General features: G+C 38.1%; 1 protein-coding gene across 3 annotated transcripts in view; it reads left to right on the plus strand.

Moving 5' to 3' along the window:
• Window positions 1-21,166, plus strand: part of gpc5a (glypican 5a) — a 142,915-nt gene that overhangs the window by 59,381 nt on the left and 62,368 nt on the right. For all 3 annotated transcript variants that reach the window (XM_078246973.1, XM_078246963.1, XM_078246955.1), the window contains exon 7: window positions 7,591-7,711. In XM_078246973.1, coding sequence (XP_078103099.1) covers window positions 7,591-7,711 — 121 coding nt within the window. The remainder of the gene's footprint in view (window positions 1-7,590; window positions 7,712-21,166) is intronic.

Raw genomic sequence — 21,166 nt, forward strand, 5'->3', positions numbered from 1 at the left:
GCTGGGCTGGATAGACATCTTCTGATGAAACGGTACTACTGTGAGAGGAAGTCCAATCATTGCTCAAGTGTTTACTTTAAAGCTGACATCCTGCCTCCACTATTTGAAAGCCTGGGAATAAGGGTGTTGCTTTAGGCTTGTTGATTTGTTTATGCATGTTTAAAGAACTTCTCATAAATCTCTCTCCTGCATCTCCATGAAGCAGGTGTTGAAATGTGGATACGCTCGGTCACTGGATGAAGATGGCAAAGACAACTAAGCCTCTTAAGTTTTGTGCCAGAGAGGAAAAAATGTTTTCATCAGAGTGATGATTTTAATAATCTGCATTGGATTGCGACCAAGAAGTCAGTACATGTAATTCTGCAGGATATTTGTTTGTGTTCTGCAGTGGGAAAAAAAAAACATTCACACAGATGGAAATGATACAGCGTTTATGCATTGTGAAGAAAAATACAGCAGATCATTATTTTGAATGTGAGCATGTTGATCACTGATATCATAAAAGCTCTGATGTGTCTTTTATTGTCTGCCCTGCTCTTATCACATCTGTTTAATTCTGAACATTATTGTCCTTATGGGGCATTAACACCTTTAAAAATCCCGTCTTTTGGTGACCATCTGCTTTTATGAGGCCATTGTACCTCTTGCATAGCCAACTTTTCCATTTGTCCTTATTACCTTCCATAAAACTTAAATATTTAAGAGGTATTTTAAAATTTCCTTTGCCATTTGAGGACTTCTGATATCTATTTGGCACTAACAGCGTGCATGATGCAGTAGCTCATATGCACACAGAGCCACTTAGCTTTGGAGGGGAATTATCGGTATAATATAACACACTCTTTACAACCCTAATAATGGATTTCTGTGAATGTGAAGTAGATGTCATTTGGGGCATCAGTGTTAAGAGGTGCAGCGGCATATGCTGGCACTTGTTTATGTAAATGTATTCAAAATGCTGTTTATATACAGTTTGCTCGGGATGTGTACATTTAGAATTAGATGTGGCTATCAAGGTGAGGCTACTGCACCTGGAGGTTATAGCAACAACAGCAGTGTCGTTAACAAGAACGAAAAAATAAAGCTTTTCATTTAATTACTGATGGACCTTAGCTTTGTTTTTTTCCGTTTTAAATGTCATTGACTTTCATATCACCACCTGTTAACACCAACACATGCTGGGGACATAGTGTTTTTAACGAGGGGATTTCCATTATCATAAGCTTCCAACATGCAATCTACTTTGTTTTGCCGTTTCCAATCTTTCCTCCATCATTTCCTGAAAATGGTGTGTGCTTCACCGCCGTTAAAGGCAGAGTTGGTAAGGTTGAAAAGCTAGCAAGATTTGAAAGTAGCATCTCCTCGGTTCTTCGTCTAACCCCTCCCCCTACCCCTTAGCGTTGGGTGATTTGACCACAGAGATCCAAGCGATGACGGGCTTGACTGCAGTCACCTGTCGCTATTGCTGAATAGCAGCTCTGTATTTGCAGCCTTTTAAGTTACTCCTTTAAGCTTCAGTCTTTCTTTGCCTTTTTAGCAGGGCATGCGATTGCAAGGAACCACAGCAATGACAACTTTAGCTGAGTTTTCTCTCGACTGTCATTAACTCCAGTGGCAATGACGTGCTTTGAGCTCAGGCTCGTAAACAGGAGGGGTAGAGTACGCATAGAGTACAAGGAGGCATTTCATTGGTTCTTTCCTATGGACCGTGAGGCAGTGATTGGTGGGCGTTTTTACACGATTACAGCAGCTACAGATGAGATTGTTTTTGCTCCTTTTTCAGAGCTCTTAAGTTATTCAAAATTGTATATTGGAAAATGTTACCAACCCTGCCTTTACGAGTGAACTTACACATTCTGTCTTTAATTTTTCTCAGTCCTGCAGAACTTGAATCTGTAATTAATCCGTCTCCTCATGAGAGCAAGTCCCAACATCTCAGTACGACAGTGGAAGTACAGATTCTTGACACAAAATGCCCATTACCCACCGACCAACTACCAGACCATATTAATTACCGCTGCCACCTCGCTCAAACAGCTCTGTCTGGCTAATTTCATAGTGTCCTCCTGGCACAAGCCAATATAACTTCAAGGCTCAGGGCTTCCTAGTAATTGGAACAAACATGGCAGTAGTGATGTTTGGAGCTAAATCTTTGCCAGAGGCACTGTTGACTGCTGTTGTATTATCCTCTTTGTCACAGCTCTCAGTAAAGGTACACAGTTCTACTGTACATACACATACTGGCAAACCTTGTAATCCTGATTATAATAATCCTTTATGAAAATACCTTATTACAACCTGTCTGCGAAAGTTTGTCAGTCAATTCATTTATCTGATTTATGAATTTGTGCACAAATAAAAATGATATTTCCTCAAACTCTTGACTTAGTGCACATATTGCGGAAATAAACATAGTTATTTACTGCAGGAGGTATGGGAATCATGATGTATTATTTAATTACAGTGTTGCAGAGTTAACATGTTCATAACCATATTAACTCTGGGTTATTGTACCAAACAGATGTTTGTTTGAAGGATGGCCCTCTCGTTGATTTTACACATTAAACTGCATATGTTCCATTGTCTTGCCTGAAGTATTTTCTATTCTTTTGAGCTTAAGTGAACAGGCTGCTTTGAAGTGGTGGACTCTCCCAGATCCTCTCTTTGCTCGGCAATGAGCCAGGGACTTTTGTTTCCTCAGTGACAACTGGAAGGGAGGTATTGCCTTCTAGCCTACTAACCGCAGGCCTGCTTTGTTTCTCATTCAGCCAACCATGAACAACCATGGTCTACCTCCTTCATCCTCCGAGCCGCTGAACTCCTCTCTCCATAACATTTTGATGAAGGTGCTCTTAGGAAAAATACTTTTCTGCAGTTAGACAGCCAACTAGTTTTTTGTTCATTTTACACAGCTGTGTATGAAAATTTGAATGAACACAATTGGCTCTTGCCTTATTGTTGGTTTGCATTTTTAAATGGCCAGCTTCACATGTGAGGCAGAAAACAGTTGAAAAAACTGACAGTATGTTTATTTATCACCATAGTAATTATACTTGTGAACTCACAATTGAAAGACAGTTTGTGTAACTGCCAATAATTAACAAGCATGCTCAGCAGCAGCTCATGATTGATATCTCAAAGGCAGCTGAAGCATATACTCACAGATCTAAAGCAGCGTGAGCAGTCTGTGACCTGGATGTTAAATGATGTTGTGAACATACAGACGCCATCTGTAAACCGCTTCCAGAAACTCCAACAAGCTGATCTAAATACTGCATCTTAGTAAGTGTTAGTTTTAGATTAAGCAAAAAAAAAAAAAAAGGAATATGCAATTGTAGTGATAAACCAAAAGATAATCTGCAGCTCCCCTCTACATTACGGAGCTTCATAGTGAGTTTCAGCTCAATGTTTAGCTGTCCGATCCATAACTCTACTGTTTTGTTTCACTCTCACCGCTCTGATAGCGTCGTTTTTGGCTGAAACAGTCAGCTGTTGCTCTGTACCTGCTGGATGCAAGCAACTGTTTAGTGACAAGTTCACCATACAGTATGATGATAATATGTCAATGTTGTGTTAACAGCTTGTTTTAACTGCCCTTAAGTGGCCAACAACAAAAAATATTGCAGGTTTAAGTTTGTTTTAGTTTTAACATGATTCAGATAGTAATACAGGTATCTGCTTTACACATATTAGCAAGTGTGTATAGTGCACAGGCTAACATATTCTTTTATTGTTCCTTGAGAAACAACTCAGGCGTGTTCATCAGTTTTTAGTGTCCCCTGGAAACTTAATTTTGTCTGTGCAACTTGCATTTCTGTATTTGGTTGTGTGTTCTATATTTGCTGTTCATTTTTGTTATGCTGCATATATGTTGTCAAATTGGTCATGTGATTGTTTTGTCTATTTGGATGTGTTTTCTGTGAGTTGAAGTGCGTTGTGCGATGATCAAATTCATATTGAATTTACAACCGTTCCTCGTCACAGCCCTAATCAAAGGGATACAGATAAGATAATGCACCTAGACAAACATTAGAAATGGAAAGCATCAAATTCACTACAGTGTTATTGCTATCACTATCACTACACTGGATTGAGGAAGAGCCCTGCTCCTCCTGTGCTATGATCACAGTAAATTACTTTGACTTACCAATCTAACTCTGTCCTGAAGTCGAGGAATAAGGCAAAAGAGGCCTCAAATTTCTTTGTTCCAGACGTGAAGGTTTTGCACTACCAACAAATATAGTTGGATGAGATAGGGACAAGAGCCAAGAACAAAATGATTGAAATATTCAATCTAGAGCTGAACAGCGGTATGAGCAGAGATGAGATGCAAACCAAGCATCCCTTTGGGGAGAAAGGATATGGATTATAGGATCCTGCTGCTGGTCCACAGAGACACAGGCAATCACTCAGCTGTTTGATATCCTCTTGTAGGTTGTGCTTGATGCTACTGTGTGCTTTTTACTCACACTGAAGAATATGCGATTACTATGATTAATGTTTTTTTTTTAATCTATGACACCTTTTAAGGAGCACACCTTTATTTTTCTGGGGTTGAAATTCCCAGTGAGTCTTTGTGTTGCATTGCCACCCCTTTAGCATGTTACAAGAGATTGTATGTGTTTCAGGTTATGGATCCCAGTGGCATAATGAAATAGATTGCTTTCCGAATGCAAGAGGAGGTGTGTGTGTGTGTGTGTGTACACAAGTTATATTGTATATGTTCTTCCACATTTAATGGAACCAAATTCATGCATGACGGTTCTCACAATATACAACAGCTTTTGGTAATAACTGACAGTTTTTTTAATACAGATGTGTGACTTGGGTGTAACTGGGCACAGATGGCTCTGTTGTAATCTCCTCAATCTGCCATTAATCACACTGTACAGAAAGGAGGAAAAACACTGCAGTAAAGGTCATGGAGAGGTAGATTTTTTGCTATTAGTTACATAGGATGGTGTCTCATGATAACTATAAGCAACCTATGTTATTAAAGGCTACAAGTGCGTGTGGACAGAGTAACCTCCCTTTACCATTGATTTTTTTTTTTACCTTCTTTTTTTTTTAAACAGGTATACCCATAGCAATTTATAGTAGCGTCAGACCCAACCAGGACTATCATCTTTCCAGTTCTTGCACATACAATTTCCATCTTAGCAGGTGTGTCCAGGGATTAACCAGAGCTGTAGGCAGTAGGATCATAGCTCCAGTATACACGGTTCAGGTACAGTTTAGTCCCAACACATCAGACTCAAGCCGCAGGCGCCTGCTGCAGCAAGCAAACAGGGCCTTCACTTTCACACTTACATGCGCATAAGAAGCCAAATTATTCAGAGAAATCATGTTATGGCAGAAACTCTAAGACGTTGTTGACATGCACTGCAGTAACCTGGTTACTCTAAAATCTCTTATATCCACAATGCTTTTTATATGAACAGAACTTTTTCTCTAATTTACGAGATATATTATTGCTCAATTTTGGTTGAAGAAAGGTCAACCCACCAGCATGTTTTTTGATCAAAGGCTGGTCTCATGTTTAGTATACGTCATATACAGTATGATGCTTCAGTTTAAAAAGTTGCATTTACATTAAACATTACAAATGTGATACAATACAACAGATTTATAAAATCCAACCAAGCAAAGCTAAAAAACATTTAAAACAACAGACCAAGAACTTTCAACAGAGCAAAGCTAGTTACTTAATGTAACTTTAAAGTTTGATGATTCATTTTCCTCTCCAAACTCCCAGGAACATCCCCAGACACTATGTGGCAGTATTGGTGTAGTGGTCGCCGTCGAAATTGTGTCGCTCTTTGGCTTAGAAAGACATTTTCTCTTACACACCACAAACCTAGCGGCTGTAGCAACTCAAATTCAGCCAGCAGCAAATCCCAGCACCAATGTCTGATCCCGGACTGCCGGAGCAAATTTTAGCCCAACAAGAAACTTGAATGTCTTAAAAGATTGTTATTCTTTTCTTTTATATAGTATAGAGACCTTTGTATAAATGTGCCAAAAAAATGCATTTTTAAAAATACAACTGCCATACCATACCAACTGCATATTCTCTCTAAATAACCAAAGCACTGTTACTGTAGACAGATTTTAAATGTTCACTTTAATATTTCATTTGACGCGTCTGCCAAAAGAGCGACAGAAGCCACAGCATAAACGTACAGAGGACCGAGGCCACACATAAAAGAGAAGAAAGAGCCTAATAAGAAAAATAGTAGCGATAACACATTAACTGCTGATAAAAAGTAAAAAAGGACAATGAATGGCTGCTGTATTTTTCTAAACCTCATTACATTTAGGAGTTCTGATTTGCAGGAAATGAACATCAAAATTACATCTCAAGGACCCAGACATCCTGACTACATTTGACCTGCCACCCACCTTTTCTTTTAAATAAATTAGACACCCATGCTTGCTGCACTTCATTTATTCATAATGTATATTTCTTTCTGACCTTGTATTGCTTGAAGCCACCAATTTGTGTTAGCTGCTACAAAATCACCCACCAGTTATTTAATCCACTGATTGTTTTTTTTTTTTTTTTCTCTTATCAAGATATTAAAACTCAGAGAGACATCTGGCTAGCACCTCGGAGGTCTACACACACACACACACACACACACACACACACACACACACACACACACACACACACACACACACACACACACACACACACACACAGCTCAGCAGGTCTTTCAGCAATGAGTGACTTTACCTTGATCTACTAGTTTGATTAAATGATATGCTGGAGATTGAGATGTGAATGAATTGTGCTCACTCACCGGCCCCATGGTCAAATTCATTACAGCTGACAGACTGTATTCAAACCAAAGAGTGAGGAGTCCTTGAGGGGAACTGAAGCCTATTACCAAGCTATAACAACAATGGACTGCCTTAGAACGCCGCATATTGAAACATTAAGGCACAAATCATAAATGAACAGTTTAGTATACTGTACTCAGTATGGTTTATTATTGTTATATAGTTTTTAATAAAACCATACATGTACTATATGCAGTACATGTAAGGTTTTGCCTTGCAGCACCGCAGCAGAGACACATGGCTGCTCATGTGGTACATCATGTTTCGCCCACATCACAAATCCCACTTTAACCGCAGGTGATGCCTACAGATGAATTATGCCATTATCTTTGTGTGAGTTCAGAATAGTGATCATCTTTTAGTATTGCTCTGCAAGAGAAGAAGAGATAATAGATTGGATTTCATTCAGTGTCAAATTTGCTTTTTCCAACATTTCGCCGGTGTATTTCGCAGTGGTGGAAGAAGTACCAATAATACAATGTAAAAATACTCTTCTACAAGGAAAAATCCTCCTTTTAAAAGCATACCAAAATAAAAAGTACTAAAATACTACTAAAGTAAAAGTACACACAATATTAAATATTAATATTAAGTATGTATGAAGTAAGTATGAAGCAAAATACTCTTTAGTAAATGTACTTAGTTACTTTCCACCACTAGTATTTCTCATGTTATGCTTTAACATGACTGATGGATATATGAAAATACTTACAGACCCCTCTGTTTTTTGTACCTCGTTCACAGCTACACTCTCCGTGTGGTCGGCAACGGGATCAAGGCTCAGAGTGCCAACCCTGAAGTGAAAGTGAAGGGAGCAGACCCTGTAATAAATCAGATAATTGACAAACTGAAACACATCAATCAGGTGAGCCTTTCTAGTTGTCTCTACATATTTACTGTATGTGCATTATACAATTTATTTCTCTTTTTTTGCAGCTCTCGCTCCACTTTAAGTCTATATTTCCATCCCTCATTCTGTCAAACGTGGCAATTGTCTCCTCAGGCAATCTGCTAATTCTCTATGCGTCTTGTTAGTTCATAGAACATTAATTATTTCTCGTTAGCTTTAGCGTGTTCTTCAAGGTACACAGAGAAATGACTGCTCGCAAAGCTGAAGCCCCTCACTCTTTACCTTTGAATAATATTACCATACTACCAGTAAGTATCAGCTAATAAAAAACTAGTCTGAAATGCAAAATCATCTACAGGCAATGCACAAAAATCAATCATTACACATTTAGAAACCCATTTGGTCTGGTTTGCGTGTCTTTATTTTTAAAACCGTTTTTCTCTGCTCTTTGTCAAAATCAATGTAGCTTTTCTACCACCCAGCCTGCTTTTTTTGCACGTTTGTGCCTTCTGTGGCTCCTTTCAGTGCTGTTTATCTCTCAGGATGATGAGATTAGGGCAGTTTACGGGAGCACTTTCTCTTCTGTAGCTTCAATAACAGCTGCTGCAGCAGCCTCTGGGTTGTTGCACTGCAGCAGCAGCAGCAGCTTCACATGTCTGTTGCTTTGGTTTCCCAAGTGGCAGGCTGAAGGCCAGGCCAGCTCTCTTGACCTCGTGCTGGCACCCTCTCCCTCACTAATTCACACCATCTGTGGGATGTCAGAACACATAAATCTATATCATAACCATTTGAGAGCGCCTGATCTGCTTCGTTGACATTTATTGTGTATATGTCTTTCTCTCTGTGTGTGTTTTTGCCATCTGCGTCTTAAATGTGCTTCTTTGTACATACTTGTGGTTCTGTGAATTTTTACCTACGGGAAAATGAGGAGGTTATGAGCTTGAACACTAACAAATTGTTTATCTGCTGCACATGATTTACTGTAACTATGAAACAGATCTTGACCGTCAGAGCAGCAGAGATTATGTGATCATTAATAATCTTTTGAAAGGAAGTACTCCATTGAGTGTAACTTACCCTCTGTTTTACACATTTCACCCAATATCTTTCACAGATCTTTTTGTTTTTTTCATCCCCTTATCTGCTAACTGTATATTTTAATAAAACAAAATGTCATCAGCATCATTAGCTTGCGACCTGTTCCTCCTGTCCTTACATACTCAGTGTTTGGTTTTCCTCGATTTAATAACCAATCAATAGTCAGTGATTAACTGATTGATCCCTTGTAGAAACATGTATATGTTGCTTGATGGTGTTTTAAGCCTCCAACGTAGCCTTCCAGGCAGCTAACTCATTTGGAGTTGTTTTTTAGCAGACACAATTCCAGGTCAAGCCTGCTGTGTCTGGAAGGAGGTTGATGAGAGTGGTGAGTAAACCAAAACGGTCAAGTTACGGCCGGAAAACAGCTGAAAGGTGCTAAAACACTTCATAGAGCGGGGAGGTAGAGCTGTGTGACAATTCTCTGTTGGTCATCACAAGGAGCGGGCACCTTCACAAAAAAAACAACATTGATTTTAGACACTTTATATACAATATTACACAATACACTACTAGAGGATTGGTCCTGCAGCCCCTCCCAGTTTGAACTACTGTTATTTTGAGACATGGACTACTATTAATGTTTTCTGACACTGTGAAATACTTGTTTACATCAGTAATAATTGTAAATGCAACAGATAAACATAGTCAGTCATCATCATTTGAATTTTCATGGTGAAAATTATACTGATTTAGTGTCTTTTCTTTCTGTTATCTTATCTTTCCTTTTTCCTTCTTTTTTAGCTGAAGCACTGAACTAAACACTTGATATGTGGCTCAGTATCAGTTTACTCACTTCTCTGGTGTGTGAAGAAACTAATGCTCATTTCCACTGTATTGTTTGTATCGACTCGACTCCGCTTAGTCTTCGTGTGAGTACTTTTCCTTCCACTGCAGATAGTACCACCTCGATGAAGGCGCGATTCTTAGCTGATCATCATAAACTGCCGTGACTTCCTCTTTAACACAACAGCTTGTTGGATCCTTTAATCGGCAACCAATTTTTGAAGTTCTAAGTCCCTGGATCAATTCAAAGACAATGACAGAACAGATGCTCAATTTCTGTCAAAAAGATGTGACTCTGGTTCCTTTCAGAAACATTTCTTCAAAGTTTACTGGGAAATAAAATATAGATTGTTTATTAAGCCTGTCATGATTCCACCTCTCAGTAAGTTGGTCTGAAAACAAACTAATGTCTCCAAAGCCATTGTCAGATTGCCATATGTTGCAAGAGCCATTATTGGGGTGCAAAGATTTACGGAGCGATCAGTGGCTCACAGGCCTGCTCACGGCAATGCCAGTTGGTTGGTTTGTAAGTGTATCCACCACTTTGATCCAGACTGTAGAATGCAAATCCATAGCTCTTGAGATATTTCAGAGACATTAGATAGGTGGTGCTAGATGTAAAGTCAGGATTCACCAAAGTCTAATGTCTCTGTAAAATGTCATGGCAATCCATAGCTGTTGAGCTGTTGACCTGTTCTAGCAGGTCAAAGTTTTCACTTATCTTTTTACATTTTGCGATTTTGGATTGCCATGAAAAGTACACATTCACGTCCATTGTCCAATACTTTAGTATATGAACGAATACCTGCAAAACGAATGACATTCTCATCATCCTCAGCTGTACTTAATGCTCATTAGCAAATAGCATGCTAGCACGCTAAACTATGGTGGTGAACATGGTAGTTGACTTTTTTTTGCGTTTTTTAGACCTGGGGTGCTAATGAAATTTCACCAAGAGTGAAATCAGTTCACACCCTCACAGATTCAGCTACCTTCTAAAAAAATACTCTCATTAGAGTCCTGACAATTATCCAGCTATGAAACACAAATTTTAGCATGAGTATGATAACCTCGTTGGCATCATCATTTCTAATGCAGCTGTACAAAATCCCTGAAATTTCCAACCAGCCTGATGCTTCTTATAGAGCTCAACAACGCAAACAAAGCTAACTATTTCACCCACGTTTGACACTCTTCATCAACCACAGTTAGAAATACAAAAGTCCCCCACCTAAATAATAACAAACAAAAGATGCTAATTAGTCCCACAGATAAAATCCCCGATAAAATCTCTGAGGTATTGACAGTGTTTCTGTTAATTAAACACAATAAAATGCAACACAGGAGTCTGGTTTTTAGCTGTCAAACAGATGGTCTTTCAATAAGTGCACGTGTTATTCATTCATTTTTTTTTTTTTGTGATTTTAATAGCTGGCTGTGGACAAAAAAGAAGACAAAGGCTGCATTTAGACAGACTTGACCCCCGATGTGAAAAAAACGCAACCCTCTCTGGGTTGTCCTGCAATTTTTTTAAAAAAGTGGCTCAACTTTTAATGCAATGCAACACCATAAGGCTGAGTTGGCCGATCAAGTAAGCACATATTCCTGGTACAGGGATGCCATGTTTATACTTTTTAGGTAAAAAGATTAAATAAACTTAGCACAAAAAGTAAGGAAATTTGTGTTTGGTAGATTATTTCTCTGTGGTAACAATGCTTTTTGGCAATACATCTTATACCATTGGAAAGCCTGTTTAGTTCCCTTTCAAATGCTGCCCCATTTGTAAGGAACATGCATTTGTGGGATGAGCAGCAGCGCTGAGTATGTGGGTTGCTCCCATGAAAAATTTGCCAAATCTTCTCTGCCATTGCCAAACAGCTTATTCTGCTGAAGTTTAGTAGCCCCCGTGACTACTATAATTTTTCACGGTTGTAAAATCATGTCTATTACAGTTTTTCTACCATTGAGCAGAGCTTTCTCTAACAAGTACTTTTATTTAATGGTGTTACGTGTAGCGTAAATGGTCAGTTAATCAATTTATGTATAATTTATTGTAGAATGCCTGCACTCTGCTTTGGCTATCAGCTACAGTTTTCCAATATTAAAAAGAACATTTTCGGGGCACCACTCTCCTAAGAGAGAAAAACCAATAGAGCAAAGCCCTTTCCCAATTTCCCATCCCCATGTTCTCTGTCAGAGGAGCAGAAATGTTAATGACAACTTCTATATTTACTTTGAATGCAATTCACAACGTGGCAAAAATGTGATAAGAATGTAGAGGGGTCATACATTTTTATTTGTTGTATTTAACACACATATATATTTATAATAGCCTACATACACAGTATAGCCTTTATAGGCTATTTTAGTGTAAACACTACAAATGTTTGTATAAAAAGAACTATACAAATACTATATAGGCTACAGTATATTATATACACACACAAATGCATCTATTATTAATGCGTGGATCAACTCTTCACCCAAATCCGCCTGTAAGCTAAGATCATCCACCCTGCACCCACCTGAATGAATTATTTTCTCCGATTTAGAGACCCGCATGGAGATTTAATTGGCCCTCAGCAGTCCCTGCAGGCTCTATTGCTTTTTTAAATTATGTATTGTATTAATGTATGAGTGTGTTTTCTATAACGATGTACTTTAATGATTAGAGAGGCTCTTGTAAACGTTTCCAGTGCGCACAGCAATGTCACTTTCAAATGAAGCTGTCTGTCTGACAGCACCTCTGCTATGTTCACATTTTAGAGAACGTTAATAATATTTTCCTTGTGTATTATTTCAGCCACCCACTATTAATCAGAATGTTAATTTGTATGATCCGACAAGCCTGATCCGTTAGATTAACCACGGGGCCGCGGATATTGTCCTTCTCGCCCCTTTTTCCTCTCTCTCGCCTCCTCTTGCTCTCTCACATCTCTTTGTTTACATGCCACGGGTGAAAAGACTTCCGCAGAGGATACATCAGTGTATCCTCGATTAGAACTCCTCCAAGGAACCTCCTCGATGCTCGATCCTCACTCCTCATTGTGCATTTTAGGAATTGGGACGTCCTTCAACATGGCGCGCTGAGAATGATTTCTGGGTGTGTGCTACAAGTCCATAACTCGGTGCACAGTGGCATAATATACTTCAAACTAAAATCTAGTTATTTATAAATGAAGAATGTATTTAACTACAAGGAATACAGACTATTGAATAAATGAATGTAAAAATCATCAGACATGTGTATAATCAACATAGCCTATATACTACTGGTCAAAAGTTTGGGGTCACTTAGAAATTTCCATTCCACTCCATTATAGACAGAATACCAGCTGAGATCCTTTGCATTGTTTTTTTAACCAGGGCAGCAGTTTTCAGATTACATTATGTGCTTACATAATTGCAAAAGGGTTCTCCAATGTTTTCACAGTCTTTCAAAATGATATCAGATTAGTAAACAATGTGCCTTTGGAACATTGGATGAATGGTTGCTGATAATGGGCAATGTAGATATTGCAATAAAGATCAGCCACCCACTCAGATCAGCTGCTATTCTGTCTATAATGGAGTGTAATGGATTTCTAAGTGATCCAAAACTTTTGACCGTTAGTGTACATTTTCCTTTAAATGCAAAAAGTCAGTTTCTTTGGTTCTAGATTAAGATCTCCAGTTGTGTCCTCTGATGCAGTTGTTACTCTTCTGGAATGTAAGATCATTAGCAGGTCTCATGGAATTGGGGGTCAAAGGGCTCATAAAGTGGACTTACTGGTCTGGGTTTTTTTTCCCATTATTTTCACCCTAGAGTCTTACCATAGTTCAGTTCTGGACGAGTTCAGGAACTCATCAAAAGTCATCAAGTTATTCACAATACAAATGTGTACATTAAATTGAAGATATAGGTTGATTCAATTCAAATTTTCTTTTGCATCAGACGTATATCACCCCTTCCAAGCTACATAAGTTTAAACCCAGTCCCTTATCCCTTTGTTTTAGATGTGGCCTAATTGAGGGCACTTTTCTTCATGATACTTGACAATATAGTAAACTACAAGGCTTTTGGTAGGGGATCTGTGACACGTTATCCACAATACATGGAGTTACTTCCCATCGGATCCTGAGAAATACCTTTTGGGCAACCTCTCAAATTCTAACACATAGTTATTCCATCAAGCTCACAGGAATCCTAATGGCCATTGCTAAACGAAATGGAAGTTTGATGTCCTATTGCCAGTTGGAATGTTGCTCTCAGAAGTGAACAGTTGCATACCGCTGGAAAAGATAACTTACTCACTAAGGAATAAGATACCTTGTTCTCTATAAATTATGGCAACCTTTTATCAACTACATGGAGAATCTTTCATCTCACATGATTGACTGACTGTGTGGACATATTAATATGGACTGTTTTCTTTCAATAAAATCATCTCATTAGACAGGGTGCCTCAGACATAGAAACCCTGCTGTAAGTATTATTATTATACTCATGCTATTGAGTACAGGCTTTCTGAAGCAGGGAATGCTTTTAAGAGAGCTAATTAATCAGCATGGCATCTAACATGGTTCATGTAAACTCTGAAGTGTACTGTATAGTCTTTTAAGAGTCAGAAAAAGTATAGAAATGACATTTTCTGATAGAAGTTGACAAAGAGCAAGGTGAAAGTGATGTTGTGTCTAAGAATTGAAGACCTTTCTGTTCTACATCTGGTACTCTTCATTTAACAGCTTGTGTGTTCGCAGTCCTTGAGTCTAGTTTGCATTATCATCTCATTGGGACTTGATTTGCAAATAGTTCCGATTGGTATCTCATTAGCTGGTGAAGTATGGCACAAGTGTCAGCACGTGTAGGACCTGAATTGTTTTTTTAACATCAATTCGTCTTCAAGGTGTTGATCAGACATGTTATGAGGCACACGGCAAGCTGAACAGAGTACACAACAGGAAGTAGTAATCATGTAATTCACTGACAATGTGGCTGTTGAAGATGGAAATTGGGGCTTAAGTAGGATATGTGCATCATGTTCAGATTTAAAATGCAGCCAGTGTAAAATGGTGATTCTTTGAACTTTAAATTAATTGAATTTAGATGAATACCCGATGCAAGGGGGAGACTATAGGGTGTGTTATAGAATGTGCATGTGTGTCTGTGTTGGGGTTAATGGCAGCTCAGTTTATTGCAGGCAAACACATCAATTACATATGCCAGTGCACACACTCTTTCAATTGTACACGAGTGACTGTGTGCACTGTTGGGTGTACACCACATTACTTCTATAAATCACTATGGTATTGGTGCACCTCATTAATATGATGCAACTTACCTTAAAGTACATGTGCATGTGTGCATGAACAGCAAGTTGCCTGTTTGAATAGCCAAAGAGAAAGTGTACACTGAAATATGTTATAGATGAAGGCAGACGGTGAAATTCTATTACCTTTGAAGACGCTGCTGTTGGGCATTTTTATGGGGATAAGAATGATGTGTCCATGCAAATGTTGATTTCCATGTTTTTCATCTACATATCAGAAATGTTTTCACTATTTCCATTTATTTGCTCCTGACCTTGAAGTGCAGAAACCACTCCCAGGTTCCCCAGAACCAAATGGAAATGTATCATTACTATTCCACAGCCGAGGCCGCAGGAAAACACAAAACAGCAGTGCAGCTATTGACAAATTCATCATGCAATCTGAGTGTACAAACTCTAGATTTCATCATCTTGCTCATCAGCAGCTCTTTCCTATGAATTATTTGTTGGCTCCTCTCCTCCTTGCCTGTCCTCTCCTCTTGATGTGGTTAAACCCATCAAGAATCTATAAGTAGGCCCTGTCCCTGTGTCTCTTAATCAAAATCAGGAGCAAGCAGCTTCTCACCCCGTCTGCGGGCTGAATTATTTACCAGTCATTGATGTGGTGGTTGACCAGCAGTTTTTCTTATGAATTATTCATGTCCCCTCTCCTCTTAGTCCAAAGGGTTAGCACTGAGAATATATTCACATTTTATTTGTTGTGTTCCTAAATGGGCATACCACATCATAGCGTTTGACTGTTATAGAAGTCCAGTTAACGAGGAAAGACAGTGTTATAATTATCACTCTGTTCTCTTAAAGAATATTTAATATTTAACACACCATGCGCGCTGAACATGACCTACAAATTCAGTTAGTTTGACTAAATAATGTTGGCATCCAGCAAGAAATCTGTAAAGTCAGATATGTCAGGGCTGTTCAAGCAAGTCTTAATTAGAGGTAAATCCCAAAACCTGCAATATAATAATTAGTTGCTTTTTTTAAACTAAACTCATTGTGTCATTCATTATACCCATGAGGTAAGCACAGACAAAAAAACATTCAAATACAAATCCAGCTAAGCTGCATACCTGTCGATAACAACTTTATCTTGAATCATTCCATGTGCTTATCCATGATTAAAACCCAGTTTAAGCAGCAGCAGCATAATCCTCTTTGTGTAATTGGTCATAAGTTGCAGCATTCATGTTCTGCAATATTGCAAAATCCCATTTGAATAATACATACATTAAAATTATAACGTTTTTCTACAAACAATTACATTCATATGTAGTTTGCCTTGTAGTTGCCAATACAATTCACATGATGATGATGACGTAATGTTCACAGTAATATTTTTTGGTGAAAAGTGCTGACAGTGAACGTACCCCAAATGTTCACTGTCATGTTTTCTTTTATATCGTGTCCACTCATAACAACTCAAGTATAGCTAGCCTACTGTTGAGGTTATTGAAAATACTTGGTAATGGTTCAGGAACGTGGTGATCATGGTTAATGGGTGAGGCTGGAATTACTTTACATCACGTCTCAATACTTTCTGACTTCACCCTTGATCAAAAATTGGGTCAGAAACGGGCTCAAATTGTACAGTGTATGCTTCCGTGATATCCTTTAACAGCTGGGCACTGTAGTGTTTAAAACAGGAGTAAATCATGTATTTGTTGGGGACTATTTTTAACCATGGAATAATACACATCTGGTGCTTGAGCAAATATTAAAGGCAGCAGGACGGTGTATGTGGGATTGTCTCAAAATAAACTATAAACTACTGTTACATAGAGGAATAAGCTACATCAGGCTTTATGTGGTAGTAGGGTCACTTCATAGTTGGTTACGTTTTTTTACAAATGTTGAGTCGTAGTAGGTTCATTTGATAATTTCTTAAATTATAATATTACTCTCACTCACTGGCCTGCTTTACTGCCGCTGTACTTGGTCTGGATCAACACCCTGTCAGGGCTGCTACTGCAGTGAGGGAGATGTAAAATGACAGTGTGTGTCCTGGGAGCTGACTCACATCCTGACACCTTTCTCCTCTGACTGGCAAATATGATCATTGTAATATCTCTCCTCCACCCTCTATTTACACATAGTGTAGTGTGTTCAAAGAGAATATTGATGAGCTTAAAAATTCACACACGGCTTTATTCATCTCTTGGATCTCTGAAGGTGTGATTCATTTTGCCACATGACACCCTGCACCTCTTTAGGAAATGTACCCAAGACATTATCTGCTCCATACATTTTAATTGACTAGATATGTATGCCATTACTAGTAACGGAGACATTTTATATTCTTGGCTATTTTCGACTAGACTAACCTTCGTCTGTGGTGGGAAATACTTGTGTAGGCAGGATACATATGGTGATGATGCACTTGCATTTACAAGACACAGCATACAAGATCAGCTTGTTCCATTACTGTAAATGCAGCTACATACCTTAATGGCTTAAGGTCACAAATTGGAGTTGACAGCTGAGTGAAAATTTTAAGCATTAAATGAGATTTTACAAAAGAGTACGATGCGATTTTCTATGTGTGATAGAAATGCTGAAACAATTGTGTGGTTCATTATTTTTTAATGCTGATATATAGAGGTCAAACAAATACATTTGCCGCCACAATACATGATATAGAGTTGAATTACACTTATATTTTACTTTTACCTGCTTCAGTTTGTTTATTGCAGAGGCAGATGCCAATATTAAGTTCATCTGTGTTAATAAATGAAGTCAATTGTTGCACTGTGGCGTTCTCAACCTTGGAAGAAAAGAAAAACAATGGATAGTATACGCAAGTGATAGCTAAGAAAATACCAAATAAAAAAGGGCTGGGGGGGAGGTACTATTCTTTATTCTGACTACCTGTGAGAAGAAACTGTCTCTGAAATGGGTGGTGCATGATTTAATGCTCCGGCAGCGTTTTTTAGAAGACAGGAGTGAAAATAGTGTGTGGGCTGGATGACTGGTGTCTTTGATGATGATTTTGGGCTTACCTTATGCAGTGGCTAATGAAGATATCATAGAGCTGTAGTAGGTCTGTGCTAGGAAATTCTTTATGCTGGCTTTTTTAGTGTTTTGCTTCAGTTTCCAGTCCTGTGCAGTCAAAACTGCCAAAGCAGATACTGTGATGCAACCTGTCAAAATATTGTCTCTATAGTGCAGCGATGAAAGTTAAGCCAAGCCTTGGTTACCATGCAGAATCTTTTCAGACACCTTACAGTCTTTGTTGTGATTTCTTGAGGAGGAAGATTTTGATGTGTACAGTAGTGAATTAGAAATTTATAAAATATCTCAGGAGGCCAGGGCTTGTTTTCGAGTTGGAGATCGGAGGTTACCAAAGACAGGGAAGACAAGAATGCATGTAAATATAACAAGATATATCACTCAAAAGTAGCAAATGGGGGATTTCAAGTCTGCAGCCACACTAGCATCTCTGTGAGGCTGTACCTGGGCACAGTAAGTAGTTTGTTTGTTTGTTTGTTTAGGATCCTCATTAGCTCCATATACATATATGAAAGGGCTATTTGCTGTTTTTCCGTGCTGGTCGGTGTTCTTCTTCAGCATTTAGCGGCAGTCTAGAATATTTTTAACGTTAGGCGTATATACTGCCCCCGTCAGGTCCAGAAGGATTGCATCCCCCGGTACCTGGAAAAATGAGTACCGGCACAGTATCGGTTCTCGTGACATCCCTAATGCGCACATTACAATACATCGTAAACAATACAGAATAGGAAATTATAAGACAAAAACTAAACACACACAATATCATTTCATAACACAACTCATATGATAATGACAAAATACACAGATAAGACAAAGGCAGACACAAAACCAGTGCAGTCATAGGGCATTGTATACATTCATGTTTAACATTTTTTTAAGACAGTTACACCAACATGCTATCATCACATAGCATCTGTTTCACCCTCTCAGGACACTTCTCACAATTGAACACACATTCATATTTTGTTGAACGTCAACCAATGTAGTTTCTGTGTCTACTTAACATTTCTGATCAATAGATATTTCTTAACTAAACTTTTAGTTTCATCAAATGTTTACTGCTTTCTTGTGTAATTTGTTCAGGTAGCACATTGCATTCTTGCATTGCTCTATACATGACCATTTAATAGTATTGGTCTTTGCTTTTGGTAAAATAAAGTTACCTCTTGTGGCAAAAGATAAATTATTATACAAAATAGATGGTTTCTTTGTTACAAGAATATTCCTAAAAAATACACGTTATGAATAAAAAAAAATTCTACAGATAACCTAAACATTTGTGCATTGCAACATTTGTTCTATATACACACCTAAGCGCTATATGCGCTGCTCTATTTTGTACCATTTGCAATTTTGTTATATTTTCTTGAGTTACATTAGACCATACTGCTGAGCAATAGTCAATATTAGACAATATTAAAGCTTGAATTACTATTGAAACATTAAGAACTACAAACGTAGCTTATTTTTCTTTGTCCATTCAACCACCAATTTCAGCTTCTGTGATAGGGTTATGTTTAACTCATAAGATGTAGGTGACGACATATAGATAGTTGAATCATCTGCATACATCGATATACTGACTTAATTTAAAACAAGTGGTAAATCATTTGTAAAAAATTGTGTATAACAATGCCCCAAGACAACTTCCCTGGGGCACTCCACAGCTTACCCCTCCAACATCTGAATAGCTACTATTTAAAAAAAGAAAAGAAAAAACTAGTTGCTGCCTGTTTGTTAAATAGCTCTTCATCCATAATATTGTAGACTGAGAGAAATGATAACATTCAAGTTTTTTCACAAATAAATTATCTTCAATAATATCAAACACTTCTGTAAAATCAAGCATAAGAGCACCCACGAGTTTATTTTGCTCAATGTCCCTCAGCCAGTCCTCTGAGTCATAGAATTAGGGCAGTAGCTGTTGAGTGTCTCTTTCTTTATGCATGTTAAAAATCAGTGGTTAAATCATTTAAAGAAAAATATTCTGTAATCTGCTCACATACTATACTGTCCATAATTTTACTCAACACAGGCAACAAACTTATAGGATGACTATTTGACCCAGAGAATGGTAATCTTGCATTTTTAGGCAATGGAGTTATTTTAGCAATTTTCCATTCTTGAGGACATAGACATTCATCTTAACTCTGGTTGATAATATGACAGATTACAGGGGCAATTACTGTTGGTCTGCAACTAATTTAAGAAGTTTACTGTCAAGGCCGTCCACACCTGGTGGTTTATCGTTACAAGTTTTCAACATATTTTATACTTTACTACAGGGTTCGAATTATGATTTCATCTTTGTGGGGGTCTCTTTAAAGAAAAAAAAAGTTTTGGGATCTTTAGTAAAATTAGACTTGACCCTCCCTTTGTCAGTAACATTTTTGCTATGACCCTCCAAAATGATTATGAAAAGAGGCATGACCCTCCCCATCAATTTATAGATGCCTTCTGTACTGGTTAGCACTTGGCAAAGATGTGCAGATGCCCTTTATTTTTTACAGCCGTGACTTATATGATTTAACCTCTGCATTCTCATTTTACGCATCACACTCCTCTGTTATGGTGTGGTGGCCATTTCAGTAGATTTACTCACTAACATTGTTGTGGAAACACAATAAGCATGGGAAGTAAATGCACACTTCTTGCATTACTGCATTACTTCAAATACTAAGTTACTCCTCAAGTAAACTAGTATTCACCTGAAATAAAACAATAAAATATTGAAACCATTCAGCAAAGCACACTGGGTAATTAATTCAACACACAAACTGGTTGCTATGGACTCGTCAGTAGGCTTTCTCAGTCATTGTATATTTTAGCTATATAGGTAAAAGTGCCAAAGCTGAACATTATCCAAAACGTTATCCAAAACATATATGTTTATTTTTAAAGCAGATTTTAAATTACATTGTAACAATTTAACAATTCGCCCTTATGAAATCCAATCGCGGCACGGCTGTCTTGGAACGCAATAGACAGACGGTGGCGGGAATGCCCTGGCACTTAAATTCAACTAAAATGTAACAGTGAACACTCAGTGTTCGACCTACATTCTGTTGAGATGCCTCTCCAAACGCAGAAACGAAGCGCAGTCACACCATAAAACGTTAAGACATGTTGAGAAAAAATATCTGTATTTTGCTGTAATCCAATGACACGAAAAAAAAGTAATCCACAAAAAGGTAAATGATACGGTGTATCCAGCAAGGCCTACGCGCGTCACATTCACCAGCCAGCAACAGGTGAACGAGGTGAAATTCGC

Source organism: Sander vitreus, chromosome 1 (assembly GCF_031162955.1).
Source record: "Sander vitreus isolate 19-12246 chromosome 1, sanVit1, whole genome shotgun sequence".
NCBI classification, from domain to species: domain Eukaryota; kingdom Metazoa; phylum Chordata; class Actinopteri; order Perciformes; family Percidae; genus Sander; species Sander vitreus.